The 22,316-nt window shown below is 40.8% G+C and overlaps 1 protein-coding gene across 1 annotated transcript in view; it reads right to left on the bottom strand.

Annotated features, from left to right (window-relative positions):
- SORCS3 (sortilin related VPS10 domain containing receptor 3) overlaps positions 1-22,316 on the bottom strand; it is a 180,121-nt gene that overhangs the window by 52,169 nt on the left and 105,636 nt on the right. Inside the window, exons 7-11 of the mRNA XM_026050684.1 lie at positions 19,328-19,446; positions 6,690-6,779; positions 5,703-5,882; positions 3,156-3,302; positions 2,313-2,415 (exon numbers count right to left, since the gene is read on the bottom strand). Of these exons, the coding sequence (XP_025906469.1) occupies positions 2,313-2,415; positions 3,156-3,302; positions 5,703-5,882; positions 6,690-6,779; positions 19,328-19,446 (639 nt within the window). The remainder of the gene's footprint in view (positions 1-2,312; positions 2,416-3,155; positions 3,303-5,702; positions 5,883-6,689; positions 6,780-19,327; positions 19,447-22,316) is intronic.

Raw genomic sequence — 22,316 nt, 5'->3', positions numbered from 1 at the left:
AGTGACTAGCTGCTTTAGACGAAAGTACAAGAAAATCCTGCAGTGGGCAATTTTATAAAACAACAGTCTACAGGAATGTTCAGGCCCTATTGGTTCATGAGAATGGATCTGCTGTTTCAGGCCAAAGGCCTGTCTAGCTTGTATTATGTATGGAAGTCCTAAAGAATTAGATGTTGACTTAAACACAGAAGCGTAAGCTGTGTGCCATTGTTCTCCAAATATTAAAACAACAACCAGTTTTACAATCAGGGATTCACAGATTGTGGCAAAGAAAGGAAATAAAATGATTMGATTCTATTGCTACCAATTCTATCTGACTGTTACTCTCTTTAATCTGGCTCCATGATTTTTTTCATTCTTTCTATGTACCTTCATTAAGTTACGTGGATTCAACTCCCACCAAAGGCAACTAATTCCCAAACAGATCAAGAGGATTTTTATCAGTCTTTGCCACTGGCAGCTCTTCAAGTGGATACCAAGAAACAGATCTTTCCTTTTCCAAGAGTCTCACCTCTGCCTTCAGAGCAAGAGGCTGAATTTCCCATCATTATTGGAATGCACCACTGGGAACCACAGAGTAAGACATCTATCAGTGGAGGGTTTGAACAAGTCAGTCCTTGTGAGAATAAGTTGCAATGCTTGCCCTTGAACACGTTTGCCAATGTGATGAGACATTGCCACTGTTGAAAACTGCTTAGTGGAAATGGAAGTGTATATTCCCATCAGGTTAAGCTTTCTGTTGTACAAGGCTAAACTAATATTCTGCCCTTAAAGGTTAATTGTTAGACTGGGAAAGTGCTCATCCCATGCACTAGTAGCCTGAAAAGAAGCTCAATAACTAACCATTTAGATCATTGCTTTGAAACTGTCCTGCTGCCTTCTATTCGCCCCCTCAAAGGTTAAAGAATAAATGCCTCTGCAATCACAACATCATGAGCCCAGCTTCTTCCTATCCATCTATCTAGSAAGTGTAACCTGTCAGGAGTGTTACTGCACTCGGCTAGGCATGAGAAGATCTGGAGGTTTAAACCGAAGTATCTCATCTTGTTTGGTCTTGATTAATCAACTGGAAAACACACTTTTCCTTTGTTGAGCTATACATGACAGGAACCTGGTTTCTCAGGTTCTGGTTTACTCTAGCAAACATACTGCAAATACAGAGAAACATAAGAACAGAAATAGCTGGAAGAAGTAGCCTATATTTATACAGGCAACATGACACAACYGCAAGCCATTGCTAGACTGAACAGGACAAAGAAGAAAACCTGCAGGAGAGAATTAGAGATAAACCAAGCCTTGGAAAGAACAGGCAAACTCTTGGAATATATTTTTACAACACTTACTTTGGGTTTTTATTCAATTATCTGAGTAAGTCCTAACTTTACTTCACAGGCAAGCAAGACTCAGCAGATGTACATGTTCCTCTGCAGAATGCAGCAATGCAAGAGACTCCCTGTGAAAAGGCAGGGCAGGAAACTTACCCAAAATGCCTGTTTTGCATAGCACCAGTCATTCAGTAAGTGCTTTATTATCCCAGTAGCTCCCACAGTCCTAAGCACTGTGGGAGCTCTGAGTGCAGTTGGGAAGCTCAGTCCATCCTGATTAGGATATATTTGCTTTGCTATAAGCAAGCAAAAGGGAACAAAAAGGGCCTGTGATGGTTGTCAGATTAACTACAGTGGGTCAGCCATTGCCACTATGCAGCACTGTAGCAGGCTGTCATTAAAACATCTCAACCTGCCAAAACACCGTTTCACAGTATAACTAACAGCAAGAGTGACCCACATAATGCTGAGGAAGTATTGCCAGCCTTGGAGCAACATGGCATAGAAAGGAGGTGTCATGCACGAGACAAGAATGCATGAAGACTGTGCTTGACCAGAAGGCATTTGTGACAACTCCCTGCTTAATCCCCAAAAGTACTGATACTTTCTGGAAGTGCACCCATGGTTATAAGTCCTCTTCTTATTGATGACAACTCTAGTCAATGGGTAGACTTACATGAGTGGTTAAAATGATGCCCATGAGAAGAAATAGTAATTTCAGTTAGTAACATTCCCATGCTGTGGGACTGTGGACTTGCTAAGCTGTGGACTTGCTAAGCTGTGGACTTAGACTTGCATATAAGTTAGTGCAGTGTAACAAATAACAGACAGGTATCATTTTATTTGAAAAAAGGGGTCACATTCCTTCTCACAAACATTGGCAAATGGGAGTTAATGTAAATTAGCAGGTGAAGAACATCTCATTTACATTTTCAGGCTCCCAGTGCAACCTGGGTGAGTGATAAGAAGCACTGTTTATGTTCTTACCTGTTGCCACCAGCAGCCCGGGAGCTGTCTGCTTGCTGGAAATGCTTCCTGAAGTATATGGATTCTCTGAGAGTTGCAGATGCAAATGCAAGGAACAAAAGGGCTGTTGACAGGAAACAAACAAAAGGTAAAAGCTTTAATATGCAACAAGTCAAATATCAGAGGAACCCTTGGTGACTGCTGACAGATGCTCAGATCCTCTGAAAATGACCTCTTTGCTCTTAGCTTTGTTATTAATAGCAGCACATGTTCATTTTCTGTATAAGCAGCTCAAAAGTAACTGAAAGAGAAGCAGGAATGCTGCATTGCAAAGGAGGTGCCTCCATTTGTGTTTACAAACAATCCAATCTAGAGCCACTTTTTCCTAGATATCTTCCTACTTTGACTTAAGATCCATAAAAACATCAAGTAAGTGGGTCAGAATTTTCTCTTTTGTCTTACAAGCCACGAAGTTTCAGAAAAATAAACCCAATTAACRCACCAAGCAGGTTAGGAAAAAAACACAAGAGGAGAACCAATGGAACTCCAGAGCAACACCATTCCTTTGAAACACAGGCTAGGGCCTCCTATAAAGAAAAACAAACAATCTACCAAAACAAAACCACCAACCAAACAACAACAACAACAAACTGTTCACGGAACATAGTTGAATCCTGGCAGTGAACCCAACCTGAAGTTCTCATCCATAAACTGTGCCTTATTTTGGACCAACTAACTCTGCAGCTCTCTTATTGGCATGAATTCCTCCTCCTCTGCAGCTTCATTTTCAATTTTGCTAGGCCAATGATTAATACAAGAAACTGTGGARGAGTCAGTTGTGCTTTGGAAAGTTTTTCCACTCACCAGCTGGCAAACTACAGGATCTCCTCTTAGATTGGTGTCTGGTGCCTGCAGCAAACGCCAATCTCTGCCTTTGTTGTACGTAATGAAAGTCTTGATTTGGTCATCTACCTTCCTGTTAGCCAGGAATATGCCTTTGATCCCTGCTACCTAGGAAAAATGGAGACAGATTAAAAAAAGCATCGGGAGAACAGGCCAGAAACACCATTCCGAGGACTCTCCAGAGTGGAAGATCTCTGAAAAAGCAATAAATTAATCTCAATCCAGCCCTAGAAGACTCTGAATGGCAGTTGCAATTACATCCAGATGTTGTCTGCACAGCTGGCAGGGCCTGTTGCAGTTTCTCTCTATCTCTGGAAGGCAAAGATAAGTATTTTCATAGGGCAAATCCCTAGCCGACAGCCCAGGTCTCCTAGGTTTCCCCAAGTGTTTACACTACCCAGGCTTACAATGGGCTTGAACACACACACCATGGCACACAGTGGCTCTGTTGGCCTAGGAATGAGATCTTTCCCATTCCTTTTCCATGTTTCCATAACAAGGGAGACCGTAGGCCACATCAGAAGCAGCAGGTACAGTTGGGTCAAGTGGCAAAGGAAAGGGAGGGAGGACTCCTGAGAGGAGACAAACGGGTCAGTCATTTGAGTACATCCACAGAACGGGCCTCTGAACTCCTGTCAGGCAACATGTTCCCAGCTGCAGCACCAGTTGGCCAGCAAGAGGGGTTTTTATGGTCTTTCTCTCATTTACACACACACACAAGGAAATATTTCATTCTAAATATGCTTAAACATGATTTTTTTTGGTGAATTTTATTTCTTCACTTTCCTTCCACTCCCAAATTCTGTCAAAAATCAACCCAGTTGTTCCAAATGTTTTGATCTTTGTCAGCAGAAGCCATTCCAACAGAATATGGTCCTGTCAAAATGTCCCCAAGTAGATCTAGCATTGAGTCAGCTCTCTGTTGCATAGCTGTGAAAGTGAGACTGGAAGAAACAACTTGCTGCAAACCTGGAACTTCCTGGGAACAGCAGGATTACGATGCAAATGCTTCTGCTCTAAAACCTCTTGTGCAAGACTACACTTTGAATGATCCTGTGAAAACCTCTCTTGGCTTATCAGTGAAGTGTCTATGATACCCAGCTGGAGACTACAGACTGCCCAGCAATGGGAGATAATGCAGGTTTATTTCAGCTGGTTCATTGCAATATAGACTTTTTTTTTTTTTTTTTTTCTCTCAGAGGCAGGAAAACATATTCAAATGGGGAAAAATAAAATAAAAAGACTGTCCTCAATTTTGACTCATTCGATTCTGTGAGTTTTCTCTCCTTGCCTTAAATTACCAGGATGACCTGCCGGCCTTCTTCGTCTCAGAGCAGCAAAACCATTTGCTTCTCCAGAGGCTTAGAGATGCCCAAGCTTATGGAGCAAGACTGCATTGCAGAGTAATGTACATGTGTTTTCCATTTCTCTATACAATACATAGGAGATACCCTAAAGAAGGGCTAACAAAAGCCTCCCTGACAAGATCTACATAAACTCCTAGCCTATTTTGATTCAGGAAAATCAACTTGGACATCCGTATTAGGTGTCAGAATCCAGGCAGATGGAAAGTTGTTTCAGTTTGCTACTTTCATGTGCCAATCTGGGCATTTTTATTAGGGAAGAAGGCAGCTGCAAACTATTCACAGCAAGGCAAGGCTGTTTTAAGAGAGTTAGTAGTCTGGCAGGAGAATGAGAACAGGAGATGATTCAAGATAGAAGTTATACCACTATTACCACTAGGCAAATGGCACCTATAAACTTTTGCTTATAGTTCATAAACTGCTCAATGATCACAAAGGTAGAATCCAAATTCACTGTCTTTACTGTCTACAATGCCTGTGAGCAAATATTCCTAGCTGTCCAAGAGAAGAAACCAGTATTTCAGATCTTCTCTAGGCATCCACATTAGCATGAAAGGTTTCCCCCTTTTGGAGTTCATGATATCTCTTTCATGGGATTATCTATGCAACTGTTAGTCTTATGTCACCTTTTAGACCCTAGGAGAGCAAATGCAAAAATTCTATCACTCTGATCTATTTTAGTTTTAAGCTCTTCTGGCACTAACGTTAAGTGTTGACGAAAGGTGTAGGGAACAAAACTCTGAAGACAACAACAGGTAATAAAACATCATAGAGGGCTGAGATGTCACATAGCCTCACCAGGAGCTGACTTGAAAGCAACAGGTTGTCACACCAATCAGAACTGCACTGCAGAAGGCACTGCATCTGTATGCATCTATCCCCACATGAACTGGCTCAGAATCAAATCCAATAAATTGGATTTAAAATTGGATTTATAAAATTTAAATTGGATTTATAAAATCAAATCCCTGGATGCCTCAGGGAGCAATGCCATTTTGGTGCCTGCATAACTGCCTCTCTGGAGATCATAGCTTTGTCTGAGATGACCCCCAAAAAATGAAGATTCTGGAAGGAGGGAAGAGATTTACACTTGTCTGAACTACCAAGCAGTTGCTGTTCTTGTAGACTGACCTTTACTACATACCTCATAAAGGTCAATGATGATATTTCCCTCCAGTCCTCTACTGCTTTTCACATTTTCCAAGGCCAGAGTGAAGTACACTCCTCGGGTGTCAGAGATGTACAGATTGTAGGTATCATTCTGGTTCCACTCCTGAACAGCTGCAAACACCTGATTCTCATCTGTACTGATAATATGCATGTCCTGTTAAGAGAAGACAAAAGCCCTATTACTAAGGATCTCTATATTTCTTTGCCCTTTGGGACCTGTAGTAATTACAATGACTTATGAAAGGATGGCAATGAAGCATGAATTATAGGTGATCTTAAATAATTTTCTGTTAAAGCAAGCCAATAAATTCCCACTATTGTGACTTTTCTGCATTTCTTTCTTTTTTTTTCTTTTCTTTTTTTTTTTTTTAATGGTCACCATCCTCATTTTTGGTAGCTTGAAGGAATTTCATTCAGCTGCATTTTTTATTTATAAATTTTAAAGTCAATTTTATCACTCCTGCAAGATTCACAACCCTGGAGGGTACAGTTCTCCAGTAGTCACTAAGTTTCTATATGTGGGAGCATTAGCCTTTATAGTCTCTGCTCCTTTCATTGGTTAGAAACCTCAGCAGTGCTCAGCATCCCAAGCCTTCTCCTGGACCCCAGTGCTATGGCCAGGCTTAACAGCAAAATCATTTCTAGAGAACAGACCAGGACCAAGAGTGACATGTTCACAGGCAACCACTTGAGAATACGTTAGATCTATTTGTGGAGGCATCTTTTCAGTCCCAACATTCTTYGAAGGATTGCAGGTAAATAAAGGAATAGCTCTTTCTGAAAATTCCACTCATCAAAGGAAGGGAGATTTAAAAAATCTCAGTCCCATATTTAAGAAAGAGCTTTCAGTTAGCACAAAAACGGAGCTTCCCAGAGAGGAACCCCACTGAGGCACTTCACTGTTGGACAGGCGGTGCTGTCCAACATGTTGCATGCCTCTGTTCAAAAATGGTGCACTCACCTTAGGAAGAGAATATTTGGGCAATTTAATCTGGGCAAAAGGCTCCCGTCTGTATGACACGTAGTAATTTGCTCTTCCACCAGCTGTCACCTGCAAAACACCAAAAAGAGTGAGTGATGACCTTTCTGAGGCACCTATGCTGACATCTCTAAGAGGATTTGACAGCAATCYTTTCAGTCTTCCCTGTGACCCAAACAGATGTCTCTGAAAGCATCTATATAACTCCATCAAAGAAACCCCAGGATTGGGATAGGGATGGAGCTTTATTTACATAAACTGTGCTACTGTATTTTCCAACTCGTCTCTCCAATCTATTTTAATTCAAACATGACTTTAAAATCAGGTATTTCAAGAAAAAGGGAGAAGTAGCTCTAAAGTTTAAGGTCTTGAGCGGGAGAAAGAATGGTTTGGGTTCAGCCCACAGTTCCAGCACAAACTACCTTAAGCAAGTGAGTTGAATTCTGTGTGCTTTTGTTCCTCTTCTGAAAGGAGAGAATAGCTCTTTTCTCTGCTGCTTCTCAACCTTTTTTGTTTTCACTGTAAAATTCTTGGGTCAGGATTGTTTTCCAGCATTTTTTTTTAAATAAGTAACAGAATAGATCCAACTAGCATTATTTAATGCAAACAGAAAGAGCAGGAAACACAGCCTTGGAAAGCTGAAGATAGGCTCTTAGACATTCTATGTCTCCAAAAGACTCATCACTTTGAAAACGTATTTTCTCTGAATTAGGGTGTAGGGGCAAAGGACAGACATCRAATCAGGTGGTTTTATGGGCTACCTGAACATGAATTTTCAAGGTTATGTTTAAATGCTACATACCATTGAGAAGCTGAGATTTTCAGCTTTCCAGTGATTTGCAACACTTATTTCTAGCACTGATAATTTATAAGATAGGGCATTTTAAACTTGTCACTAGTGCCATACTCTTCCAGTGGGTGTTCTTGTTGGCACCGTTTTAGGCTTGACTAGCAGGCTTACAACAGTGAATTTCCTGTTTTCTGCTGCTTTGGCAAGTTTGCAGGTTTTGAGATAAAACAAAGCCCTTCTCTGTTATATGAATTGTCATTTGTTGGCTTCCCACATTTCCACTAAAGTGAACAGAAAGATCCTAGATTGTCTCTTGGATATATTTCCCTTTGTCTGACAAAGTGGTATTTCAGGGTGAGCTTACATGGAAAATAGTTATGGCATCAATTACGTATTCAGTAATGATATCACCTCTAGATAGTGGCATTCTTCTCTACAGAAGCTGTCACTTGAAGGACATAATATTACTGGTCATGAAATTTGATATCTAATCAACTCAAGATAAGGCTTTTTCCATTGACARCTTGAAGAACTGGAAAGAAAGACAGAAAGGCCTGGAAATAGGTGCATTCCATACTGAGATAAAACTCTTTACAGACAGCACAGAGCTAATGTCAAGGGGAAACACCAGCACAAAGATCAAAAGCAACTTGCCTGGAATGTCAGAACAGGCTARTGGCAACAACAGAAGAGGAGAGGGGTCACTAGACCATCACTCCATGTTAAGCACACTGAGAACTGCCATAGTAGGACTTGAGGGCTCTGCTGTCCAGCAGTGATGTTGCAAAYGCTGTGAGAATTATTTCACAAGGCTACCTGCCATCTAGCATTATCACATCAAAACTAGGTTTTCAGAGGACAGAAGAGACTAAGCAGACGATCCACATTCCGTCTAGCTCAAAAGCAAAATTTCTTGTTTGCAGTAATTGTACAATTGCATCCTATTAGCCTTGCAAACTTTGTCCAAAGGAACCCATACTTCTAGGTCACACCATCTAAATAGTGCAGAATATATTCAAATATCCCCTATTTTTTTGGTGATATTTTTGTCCTTTCATGTAAGAGCCAAATCCTCAAATAATATATATCAGCATAACTGCCATATGAAATAATTTCATGCCAGCTCATGATTTAAACACTGGCTCATTATTTGTATTGAAAGGTCTGGATTCAACATCCACCTCTTCTGAAGGGCTGAGATATGGTCATTGACTCTCCTTTCAGATTCAGATATGAATATTTACTTCCTCCTCAGGGATGCTGTGATGATTAATTAACACAGAGAAGAGTCAACAATCTTAAAAGTTACTCCCATGAAAATGGAAGCAATTTCAAGAGGTGATCAAATCCCTGTTCTGTGCCAAGACAGGATCTACATCAAGCCTGACACTGACAAAAGATGTTACCTAGTTATAAGACAACTTAGGTTGTACAAACTGTATTTTTTTTTAAGAGGCAGCAAGGTAGAGTTTGAACACTGTCCAAGGTCACTAGGCATTAGCAAAACCCTCTTCCAATCTTCTACCTGGCACTAAGTTGCTTTGACAAATGTCTAGATACAGGAACCTTTGTGGTCTGTCATCTTTCTGAGCCGGTTACATGAATCCACCCACATTCTGTTGGCAGCAGTTGATGAAGCTCATCTCAGCCAGGGCCTCATCTTTGCATGATTTAGATCCATGCTTATAGCAGTTACAGAAAATGATCAAGCCTTCAATACAACTTTGGCAAGTACTGTGCTAGAGAGTGAATTTTGGAAGATGCAGCTTAATTTATTTTGATGAACTTTTCCTATGCGCAAACTCTCCAACATTGTAAATCCCAGAGATCATGATAGCATTTTCCCCTCTAATGCCGCCTTTTAATTCACATTTGATGAATGTCACCCAATTATTTGCTGTGAGCTCATCTGYCATGTCCAGTACAGAATTAGCTGGGTTTTTCTCTTCCTCCTTCTTTACTAATGAGTGGTTCGTTAATCTGTTTTTCTAGATTTCTATTTTATTTTTATGTGTTTAATTGGGCAGCTGCCCAGTGGACATGATTCCTTTGGACAAATGTGTTTCTTGTTAAACACCTGTCTTTCCTAACTTGTGTTCTTTCTTYCTCCCTCCCCACATGACCTACCAGTCTTCTTTAATGTACTCACATTTTGTTTCAAAAGGAAGTTTGGTCTCAGCTACATCAGTTGACCCTTGAGAAGAGAAACTTCAGAAGTTTCTCTTTGGCCTCAATTGCCAGTATGCTGACCCATCATCCATCCTACAAAGGGGTGGAGTTCACCACACATGGAAGATAATAGAAAGATATTCTCAAGGGCGTAGAGAATTACAGAAAATCTACGGGTAGAATCAATTAATTTCCATAATCTCTGTGATGTACCTAGAAACACTCTAAGCCATTTCTCAGATTAATGATTTGATTCTTTAAGGAWTTTTTTTTCTTCTTTTGGCTTAGCCAGAAGACATTTTCTTAATCAAAAAGAATCAGACTGGTCACMTGAAAGAATKTGGAAAGCCAGCAGAAAGAGATACACATTTCAGGCTCCAGAACATAAAGCTCCACAATAGTCCGAGATATCCAAAATAACTTCAGGAACTGCAGATCATTATGTGACATGGTTTATTCTCATCCCTCTGACCAGTTAATGCTGGGAGACTTGCAGTTTTCATCCACAAGCCAGGCATTGCTGTAAAGCCAACACAGAACTACTAGATCTTTCCACTAACCTTGGGCTGAGTTAGACCCCTCCTGTTTCCTCCTGCTCAAAGGACTCACAGAAAGGCTAAAAGAACAGGCACTGCTGCTGACAAGRAAACAACATCAGTCATCAAATAGARCCTTGTTGAAAAAGCAGTGGCAGTCTTTGCCTAGTGGACACTTCCTAGGTTAATGGCTAAGAGATCAGAGGGCTATTTTKCTATGCAGTTTATCAGCCTGGGCTATTTTCYACAATAATGATGRTCACTTCCACAGTTATTCAAACAGGTCATCTACTTTTTACATTCATGATATGTTCTAAGCAAAAGAGAAATGATAATAGCTCAATGGCTCAATCTACAGYGATCAGATTTATTTAAAGGTTTGGAATGCCTATTTCCTTCCGATGTACATCCCACTTTAAGCCTAAGTCAAGGAGCACTTAGTCCATTACAGAAACAAATTTTAAATTTCCTGGTTGACAGTTAATCATTGGCCATTATTTACAATAAATAATACTCCCTCCCTCATCTTTTGCTCAGATTATTTCCTTCGCTTGCACAGTTATCCCCTTCCTAGTAATAGCAAATGGGTTAACAGACGTGAAAAGCTGAGAAACATTAGTATTAGTCTTGCAATGTCCTGCTGAATCTGTGTTTTCTATCCAACAGGTGTCTGGGAATCCTTGCTCACTGCTTTAGCCATAGTTATCTCTCATCCTTCCCATGAGCATAAAATTTCCTAAGTCAAACTGTGCAGTAAAGCACAGTGTGGAGTTAGGCAGACTATGCACACACCTCTAGTGAAGGATTTCTGTGCACTTTAGAGCCAGCTACTCCCTGGGCATCACACAGGTCTGCCAGGGTGACGCCCACAAAGTTGTGCCCCCATCCTTCTTCTGTCCATGAAGCCTAAGTCTAACTCACAAGGCAGTCAGCAGACAGGATCAGCTGGGCTGAGGAGACTACATCTGCACCAATCTAGTGCAATGCTTTTCCCCACAGCCAGGATGAACCATCTTCTACATATTCCTGGGTTCTGAGGTCCTCCATGGCCAATGAATCACTTCATGATAGCTGCAATGTAGCCCTAATCATTTCCCTGTGGTTTTCATGACTATCACGCCTTTTGCACAGTCCTTAATGCAGCACACGATTATCCGGAGCGAGCAGATATGCCTCCTTCTGTGCTGCAGAAATAGATGCAGATTAACACATCCTCAAGTGGCCTGATAAATTAATCAGGTCTGAAAGCACACCACATTTCAGAGGGACAGACCTATCAATGAAAACTTGCTAAGACTAAGCATCATTTAAGAGCATTTATTATACCAGTCTCCAATTCCCTTTCCCCTCCCCTCATAGCTATGACAGCCCAGCTAAGGGATAGATGATCCTGAGAGAAAACACTGATTTGGCTTTAACAGCAACTCCTGCAGCAAACGTGGACAGCTACATGAAAACACAAGCAATGGTACAGCTGCCAGTGTGCGCTATCCACATGAAAACCAACTTAAGAGAGGCACATAATTGCACAAATTAAATTTTCTTCAGAGAAAACATATTAGCCTGCCAAGGTGATCCTTTACACCTTCAGATACAGCTCATACATCAGACAACATGAGCAGAGAGGAGAGAGAAAGATAAAAAAAAAAAAAAAAAAAAAAAAAAAAAAAAAAAAAAAAAAAAAAAAAAAAAAAAAAAAAAAAAAAGTGTAGCACAAAAAGCCCTAGGAACAAAACGTAAATAAATAAATAAATAACAGAAAGGAAAACGTTAATCAATTTTTATCAACAGATGTTAAGCTTCCAGTTCCACATCTGATAACATTTGGCATAGGAAAGACGAAAAAGCACTAGGAACAGATGCAAAGCACCCAGCAGTGAATAGGAAAGGAGCTAACTACTTACTGCCTGTCTTGCTTTAAGAAGAGCTGTTAACTAGCACCTGGGATGCATTTTCTTTCATCTGTATGGATTAATTTCCCCCCACTGGAGTGCCATCTAGCATTTTAAATAGGGGCAAGAGAAGATCAGCTGTAGCAAGCATTATTCACCAGTAAAACAGGTGTAATCATGTTCATCATTTAAACGTCTTCATCCTATTAGTTTCATAATAAGCTTTTAATGATTTCTTCAATAAAAGACTCAAGGACCAGACCCTCCAAGTTGGAGGGTGCTCCATTGTCCCGCCAAGCCGATTTCTCTACCATCGATCGCAAAGATAAAAATCAATCGCAGCTAAGCAGGGTGAAGTTAAAAATAAATTGCAGGGATTGATTTCTGTTAGGACCTTTGGCTCCCAGTTAAAAAATGGAGGAAAGAAATAAATGGAGGAAAGAAGCAYGGTGTATTTCACTTCAATGAAAATAAAGAGAAAGCTCTAGACTAGGAAATCAAAGTTTAATTTCTCTTCTCCTCCCCACCCCTCTCAAACATCTTGCTTCACCGCTGAGAGATTTCACATTAAAAATATATCTTTCTCTCTTCTTTATTCCTGGAAAAAATGCACTGCTTATTTAAGTTTTTAAGTTGACAGCTTGAGAACTGAGGTCACGTATCTATATGAATTGGTGCAATCTCTACTGTGCCTGTGGCCACTGGTGAAGTCTGCTCACCTGATAACTGCCTTCAACGCAGCAAAGCAAACTCGTTTAGCACCGCCTTAAATACATAGTAAATCTGAAACATAGACTCATGTCCTCCTAAATGTATGAGTTTATAAATTTCCTGAACACTAGTTAAAAGTAATAATAGTAAGAAATCCATTTCTCTGAGCTAGGTTTTGACATGTTTAGCTTGTAGAATGATTAGGAGCTTCTTTTTCTCCATAAAATCCTGAAGAGAAATGTTCTCCCACCCCATACCCCACTCTACAATCCTAAAGCTGTCTAAATACAAGAAATATTTTGCTTTTTTTGAGAGACTGACAAAAAAAAAAACATTTCTCACAAGAATATTCACTTAGATAAAAAATGGAATTTGATTCAGATTAACAAAAAAGACACAAGCACCACTTTCTGCAAAGGCCTTTTTCCATTAAATCACTTCAGCTGAGATTTCTGGATACTCTCTGATGATGAGACACCAGGCATCCAAAAAAGGCAGTATTATCCATAGGTGCTGTAACTATCAATAGCTGTGGGTGAATGCTGACATGTGCATATGTTCTAAGGAGACTTTCTGATGCAAAAGAAGACGGAATTGGTTCAACAGCTCTTGGCAGGAATGTTTCCTCCTCGGAGCCAGGGGAATTATTCAGATCTATATTATGGGAGTCACACTTAGCTGTATCATACTACATTAGCTAGGGAAATTCTGGGTTAGCTTGTTCTCACTTCTGCTGCAGAAAAGACTGAGACACAGCCTTTCTATACAACTCTCTCCAAGTAAGGAAAACTCTTCTATGTGCCAAATTACTATGTAGGGTGAAAAAGAGCCAGACACATGATTGGCATGAGAGAAGAGCATTTTGACTTAATCTTCTCAATTTCTGTGCGCATTTCCGGAGCGCTATAAAAGTCCCCTCACCTGGTGCCACAAGGCTTTGTGTGTAAGATGTGAGTGCCACCATTCGAACTGCTGCTCACAGGTGGCCACGTCACAGACCTCGTCTCATTCAGGAGAATAACAACCCCACCAGCTTCTCTCTTCCCTCCCACTCCTACCTCACCTACCTCAATTTCAGCCCGCAGTTAAACATCCAGGTAAATTATCCCACAGGAGTGGAAAAGGTGCCTATGTCTGTATTCGCCACAAGCCTTGGGACATGATGAAATTCTGCTTCTCAGCATGCCCTCTTTGGTTAATGGTGCAAGGAACTTCTCATTTGAAGTGGAAATGGAGCAGAGTCTGAAGCAAACAGCCAGCCTTTTTCAAACACACCTTGCAGGTGTTGTCCTCGCGAGGCAAAACCTCCAGCCTTTAGCCCCAATGACAAAACAGTGTTCATCTCCCAGGACATTTCTTCACTCCCCAAATTCATACAATATATCAGCTTCTTCTGGTCACAGGGGACTTTGCCATAACCAGAACCTCTGTCACTGCAAAGTGCTGCAAGTCTGAGCCACGTTTTAGACTGGAGTAGCAGAGTCTGCACCATCTCAGGGAGAAAAAGACAAGACAGATAGGTATCACTCACCCCTCAACAAATCTCTGCACTGACATAYATCAGCTCAAATCAAAAAGGCCAAAGTTACCCTGAGGATCTCCAAGCACTGACAGAGACAGTGACTTTGGAGAGGAGTGGGAGTCGTGTTAGCTCAATGCTGAGCCACACTGGTAGGACTGCTGGGAGGAAAGCTGCGCACTGAAGGTTTTACAGTGCGTCAAGGAGGACACAGCAATTCATAGGGAGAGGCAGCATATTTTATGAGACATCTATAGCTGGGGAAAAAAAAAAGAAAAGAAAAAAGGAGGGGGACAATTTTCAGGTACTCAATCCTTCCTTACATCCCTTAGGATCTTAAGAGTGTGCCCAAAAACGCTTCTCTGCTTSTTTGCCAGTTCTATCAATTCTAATATTATAAAAGATAGTACCTTTCACTTCACTTTGGCTCCCTTGCATCCTTAGGCACCAGTGCTGTGACACCAGCATTACCAGCGGTCTTTATGCCATACGGCCTAGAAAGTTTCTTCGCTGTTACTGTCCCGTTCCTGACACACAAGGATCTGTGGGAAAGCACAGTCCTTATGTGGGTCTGCACTAGTGAGCTGAGACCTTCCCTCATTCTCACTAGTGGCCAAGTTCATCAAACAGAGGACTCCAAGCACCCGGCACCATCATAGGGCTATTTCCCCTGAGATAACCTGCAAATCCAGGTTATATAACTGGGAATAACTTCTTTAACTTTGCAATAATTCGCTCCATGATCACTGTAGATCTGTCCACAAGAATGTGGCTTGCTCCAAAAACCATGATTTTCATATCCCTGTTAGGAGTTCTCAAGCCACCACAAATAAAATTATTGTGGCACTTCTCGGGCCCCTGTCTGGTCTTGCTCCCTGCAATAAACAATGATATTGCTGATGCTTCCTTGCATTTTCAGTGGAAGGTTCTCATGTGCTAGCAAGGAAAGATACACAAACATTCATGCTGTTGTGTTTAGTAACTCCTCTAAAAGTTAAGCTTCATGAATTTTATTTGCTTAGAGAATTTTTTTTTTCTCCAAATAATGCCTTCTCACTCAAAAACAGAACTTCTCCTCAAATCATCTCCATTTTCATTAAAACATGTTGCATCTTAGACCTTTTCTCAGCAGCCTGAACAACTTCATTAGGACATGGACGGTCAAAAAAAAAAAAATATGGCTTTCTTGAAAAATAATTTCCCTGAAACAATATTGTGATTTATTTTTATGGTAGAAATTCTCCAAAATCTCGATGGACTAGGTACACACATGACCAATGGGTCTTATAATGAGAGCTCTGCACATGAGAAAAAATGAGGCCGTTCAGGTAATTGCCAGGAAGTCAAACCTTACAGASAGTTGCAGGTTATCTCTATCCTGGGTCTAACAAGTCATGCTATTCCAGGAGCAAGTAGCCAAAGACAACAAAGATACAGGTATGTTACAATTCTACAATTACCAGGAAAACAGGGGCTCCACAATTAAATGGCCCTGTCATCAAACACCATGTAGATCTATTACTGACCTTAACAGCAAAGCGCAGTTAATGTTTCCTAGACCTGCATGAAATTAGCTCCTTTTTGGTACAGTAAAAAATTCATACTTAATACAATATTTGTATATTTTCCCACAAATAGATTACATGCTTTTCAAGCTGTATGAATTTTGAAGTATTAATCATGAAAGCAGGAGCTGATTCTGGCTTCTAGCTACCTCAGAGCAATCTTATTAACTTGAATGAAATCTTAAACATGCAGCAGAGGGCAGGATTTTCACCTAAGATATCAATTTATGCAGAATTACCAATCTTAAATAGGGTTGTGCTAGGCATCCTTAAATTACTATAGATCAATGAAATATAAAGTCAATCAATAAGTTCTGAGTGATACCTACTGTTTTATTCATATAAATTCTTTCTGTTCTCTCTTAGCAGCTATTTCTTCCTTCCTTCTTCATTACTTTTTACATTTTTCATCATGTGCTACATTATTTTTCTCCTTTGCCTGGTAGCAAGTCTTTTCAAGCCTTCTTCATGGGAAAGTTTCTTCCCAGCATAGGACCATTCTCATATCCCTTTTTTAGGAATATAAGAATCCCACAGTTCTGCAACATCCTTTCAGAGGCGCTGCTTGACAGTGCTCCACGTGATAAGGAATCACTGATTTATGATGGCTCTATAACATTTTCCATATTCTTCTTTCCCCTATGTGTTATGCACCATACTATCACAACTGCTTTGAGTGCATGGAGTTATACAGTTTAATGCTTCCCAGGAATCTGACACTACATATCTGCTTATCAATTTGATTAAAGTGGTATTTAGTTACTACAGAGTAACTGCATACAGATAAAYTAAAACATTGAGATCTGTAGCTGGGGTTCATCTACCGTAATTTTAGCTGTCAAAAAAGTTAGGAGTCTTTTGCAAGGTGTAGTTAGGTTCCTTCTAATGTTAATGAGAAAGGCACATTCAGAGAGATATTCATGCCATCTTACAACAGGTATCTAGGATAAGATGAATTCACCCTCCAGGTTTGATCTCTCCACTCGCTTTAGGAGAACACAGACTAATRGTTTAGGCTAAAAGCCTAATGTTTTCAGGACAAGAGTTAAATGTGAAATGTGTTCCTCTCTCTGCTTCTTTATATTGCTTCTGAATTGTTTCAGCACAGACAGATCTGAACTCATGTGCCTATCYTTTATGCAGCTATTAAACCCACCGGGTTCTTAACATTTAATTTGATATTTATTTATTCATCTCTGCCCAATATTTGAAATTCAAAAGAGCTGGCTCCCATATTTCTGCCTGCGATTATCCAGACAGAATGATATGCATGAGACATTGCACACACTGTGAATCTGATGCATTCCATAATAGGCAGTTACATCCCATGGATTGTGATACTAATACATCCAGGACATATCAGTACTCCTACATATGTACCAAGCAAACCTTCTGCAGAGCCTATTGACCATATGCTGGACACGGTGGATTTAACACAGCCTTGGCTGACAGGAGTGTGATGTGAATCTGAAACATCTACATGTTACCTCAATACTACATGGAATTAATCCATACAGCTCCTTGAGCCAGCTAGAACAGACTGCTGGATGGCCAGAAACCTGCAATTATGATGCAGAAAAGAGGAAAAAGTGATAGACAGCCCATGAAAACGCAAGTCTTCTGCCAAGATCAGCAGAACTCTTCAGGGGCTGCGTTTAATATTTTTAAGAAGTGATTTTCTTCTTCAAACAACCATTAGGCTGAATAGAATTGCGCTAAGGAGATTCCAGGCACTTCAAGTATTACCATATATATTTATATAAATACACAGACACATTATATATATAAATACTATATACAGCTTGCTAGATATGGATTATATATATATATATATACACACACATCCAGTTTATTTAACTTGAAGTAATTAGCAGCTATTAGATGGAGCCTGGAGCATCATTTCTGCTCCATGCTAATTTGAGCAGAGGAATGCTCATGCCAGACAGATGTCCTCACYGAGAGCCCAGGTTTCTAAATAGAGCAGCCTTGGTTTAACACAGGTGAGAGCTGAGGAATGAGAAATCTCTCTGAGGCTTTGCACTAGCCATAAAGAACTGGGATGTTCTTTAATGCCCTCAGCCACAGACATAAACCACCAGATCAAAACTGGGTCTCCCAAATGCTCCTCAGAGTAGTCCATTCACCATTTGGAAAATCATTGCCTCCAGCAGCTTTTTAAGTTGTAAAAACTCCATTGCTGATAAACTCTATGAGCAGATGTCCCCATGATGCCAAAGAAAGTGGCAGTGGGCTGAGTTCCGAGGGGAACGAGGGGAGCTGTGATTCCCACTGCAGCTGACTCGCCCGCTCTCCTGATGAGCCAACCACCAGTGACAGACCCAAGCACGCAGCCTCCCCATCGCTGTCCTCCCAGATCACACGGCTCCAGCTTTCTGCCAAATCCCAGCCTACCCACTTAAACTCCCATTTTTACGAGCAGCACTTTGAAGACAGAAAAATAGAAGCTTAGGTCAACTCAGCCTTGCCCAAAAAAGGGAAGCATCTGCCTTTTCTGTACCGCTTGGATCCAAGCCTTGCCTCATCTTTTCAGCATTGGTCACAACCAGCTAACGTCATCACCCTCTCTAATCTCTGCGAATTCGGAGCTTTCTACAGCCTGGAATCACTGCAGCCTGAACCCTGTTCTTCACCCAAATGGCACGTTTTTAGGAAATACTATTTCACATCATATTATTCATTCTCACACCTCCACAGATATGAAATGAGGAGAGGTGACCTTGTTCCATCCAGCAGTTTTATCAGAAAAAAAAAAGTCTCCAAAATGAGCAGCTTCTCCTTGAATTTCTATCACTTTCTCCCCATCTACAGAACCATCATCAACTATCTGACAAATTTACAACCATTTTCCACTTTAAAGTTGCTTTGCAACGTCTTTTTCCAATCTCCTGCTATTTTGCCTCCCACAAATACTGCAAATACTTCTTCAATCCTTCAAGCCTTACTTGTCGTCTGCCAAATCAGCACAAACTTTTCCATCTATTAAAATGATCCCTCACATCTTTACTCTGTGCTTCACTGCTCTCTCCAATTCACCACTGGTTTCTGTGCTTCAACAAGAAGCTTTCCAAGTAGCTTCAACAACAGCAAGTTGGACCCTTATGACCATTGATAATGAACTTTCAAAACAGATCAGATTGAACAGGGCAAAACTGAGGCCCAGAATCACAGAAGGGTTGGGGTTGGAAGGGACCTCTAGAGAGCATCTAGTCCAATYCCCTGCTTAAACAGGGACATCTAGAGCAGGTGGCACAGAGATCAACTGATTTGCCTCAGACCCCACAGGCAACCTGTAGCAGGCAGGCACAGGTTTCCAATCCCATGGCTTCTGTTCCCATGCATAGAAGAATAAGAACGTTGCTCCTCTTACCCAGACACCTTGTACAAAATTCATGTCACATTCATATCGCATCAACCTACCTGGGTGAAGATATATTCATCCTGCACAACAAGTGAGCTGACATCAATGGAGCGTGAAAAAGGTCCAATCCTTTTGGTCTCCGAGCACTCCTGGATCCGACACGTTAAGTAGTGGGTGCCTGTAACAGAAGAACAGCTACAAATGAGAAATGCCCACACGTGAGCTTGTTGTCTAAAAATGTTATCAGCAGCTTGAAAGAGGGTGTCTAAAGGGAAGTTTTAACCTCAACTTTAACGAGTTAGATGCTACAGCACAGTCCACCTTCAGCTTTCAAAGCCTGGACCAACCAAGGAATTCCTCATACTTCCACAGGCCACCATTTCCTTCCCTGTTGTGCAGATATCTCTCAGGTTAGCTAAGTTGCAATAACAAATAAAGGGTACAAATCATAAATGTATCAGAATATCGATGAGATGATATGGAGCAGATAGAGATTTCAAAAGCTATCCACGTAGACTATATTCACTCYACTACTTTTCTGGGTGTCTCCCTATCCTCCTTCAGATATACCTAGCCTTGATGACTAGTTTTAATTGCAGTAGTAATACACAAAGAGAAAAAAAAATACAATAATACCAGCACTATTAAGTTCAACTTATTTTGCTGAGAAAGTATCCGCCAAAATTAAGTAACAGCCATTATAAGCAACATATGCTAATTATGAAAATGCTACAGACATGATACTTCAGCATAACTAGCTGAAGAGTCCCAACTGTAGCTACACGTGCTGCACGAAGCACAAACAGCCTCTGTTTGGAGAGAGGTTGGGAAGACCATCACAGTGATGGGACACCTTGCCAGTCCCTGGCATTGCTTAAGAGGAGGAACAGAACTCAAAGAAGAATGTGAAGAAGAGGTAAGTCAATCAAACACTACCACAAAAGGAGCCTGTGTTGGAAAGCAGACATGTAGGTAGATGCTCACAGTGGTAAGGAGAGACATGTTCACCTCCAGCATGGTGTCAGAAGTGACAGGGAATTAAGCGTTAATTTTCTTGGGCTAAGAAAGGAAGTGAAACAGAACAATCAAGGCACTGTACGTGTGYATGTATGTAATCTAAACATGCCATCTCTGCCTTTGAATTGCCCTTCTGAAAACTGCAAGTCAGGGAGAAAATAAAAATACAACTGAGATGATGGCTGTAATGATAAAAGGATCGTATCTTTTACACTTTGATACTTTTACAGTCTTCCTAGCTTCCTAACTTGTTGACTTTTCTATAAACGGAGCGGGTAGGCCATTAAGAAAGAAAATAGAGTTTATAAGGGACGAGGTGAACCTGATTCAGTGATTTTAGCTCACACAACTGTACAACTGCAATAAGGATCTTGCTGAACTGAGCCCAAAAAGATAAAAGGGAAGTTCAAAAGGGGAGTAACTACTCTAGCAAAGCTTTTTACAGAATTCTCCCATCCATAAAACCTGCTACTGTCCTCTGTCTGCATCTTCCAGAGACAGTAAAATCTGTTTCAGAGAAAAGCAGTGGGGGACATGACTTATACCCTCTGACACRCAGCTAATTGCCTCCTTAGGTTCAAAGTCAAGATTCACAAAACTTGGCAGCTACTGCTTCCATAGCTTCATCTCACCAAAAGCCTCCAAAATTCAAAAAGAACATAGGACAGGCCAGAGGCATTGAATCCAACAGAGACAGCAAGGCTGTTGGTCAAAAAGGGGGGGGGGGGGGGGGGGGGGGGGGAAACCTACAACCAAACTACAACTGGTCTTTCATCTAGTAAAAGGTCATGCCCAGAAGCATGATTGAAAATCCTTGCTTCAAGGCTGCAGACCTAGCTCTGGCTTGAGGCATGGGGAATTCCAGGTGGATAAGGACTCATTCAGAGCACCTGCACACATAAATCCCAGCAGTAACAGGGAGRTCAGATTCTCAGCTGAGAGCAGTTAAGGCTCTTCATCAGTTGACAAATACAGATCTGGTACAGAGCTGCTGTTTACCTCTTGCACCTAAAATCCAAGACATCTTTGCCATGGACAAAAAACAACCTCTCCCAAAACAAGAGGTTCTTACAATATTGCTATTGTATCCAAAGAGCCTTGACTTGGTTCTTTGAGACTGCACTAAAATTAGGTAGAACAAGAAGGAGAGGTCAGGAGCTGTATTTTTAGAAGCTCATTCCCTCTGGTGTGTTCTCCTACACGGTCGCTTGTATATTCTTATCCCTCCAAACAGGGGATAATTTGCTACTGGTGAGTGACAGAACAGGAGAAGGAATAAAAACCTGTCACAAATGAAAAAAAAAAAAGAAAAAACACAAGTGTTGACATGACAACTAGCTTCTTGCCTACTGGGAAATGTGTCATTTTGAGTGTGTTACACCAGCAATCAAACAAACTCAAAGAAAGGCACTTGATTAATATTCACGGAAAGGTGGTGGTGAARTGAGCTTACCTCACTATCCACTTTCCACTTACTTTCTTGTTCATTTATTTTTATATATTTTACAATATACAGCTGGTGAAAGAAAACAACAAAAGACAACAAAAAATATCTTCAGATCTGTCTGTCTTTGACACAAAAATGAGCTCAATTTCATCTTTATTCCCACAGAAAGTGGGAAAAAAAAGCTTAAAAATATGTTTTAAAAATCTTGCTAAAAGTTATAGTGTATAACAAATAGCAACCTTGTAGCCAGAAAAAAAAGATGCTAACCACTRCAACAAGCAGAAAGTGGATGTTTCAAAGGCAAAAGGATCAGATTAAAGAAAGATCAAGAATAACAGCTCAGATCAGATCATGTCCAAACTGAGAAAATCCAAAGGCAGAAATTTCAAGGCCAAGGACTACGAAGGGACCATAAAGTCCCTACTTTGCCAAACCAAGCATGACTGGGGAAGCTAGTGGGGGAAGCAGGAACGTAAGAGGCTCTCTCTGCTGGGCAGTGCCCAAAGATGCTGAAATAGTTGAGCCTGTCACTTGGCTGAAGGCTGGAGATGGTCCTCCCTGACATGTTAGTGCAGCTTATAGCA

Source organism: Nothoprocta perdicaria, unplaced genomic scaffold, assembly GCF_003342845.1.
Source record: "Nothoprocta perdicaria isolate Ctin4 unplaced genomic scaffold, notPer1 scaffold_7, whole genome shotgun sequence".
NCBI lineage: Eukaryota > Metazoa > Chordata > Aves > Tinamiformes > Tinamidae > Nothoprocta > Nothoprocta perdicaria.
This window is presented reverse-complemented; position numbering and strand designations above follow the sequence as displayed.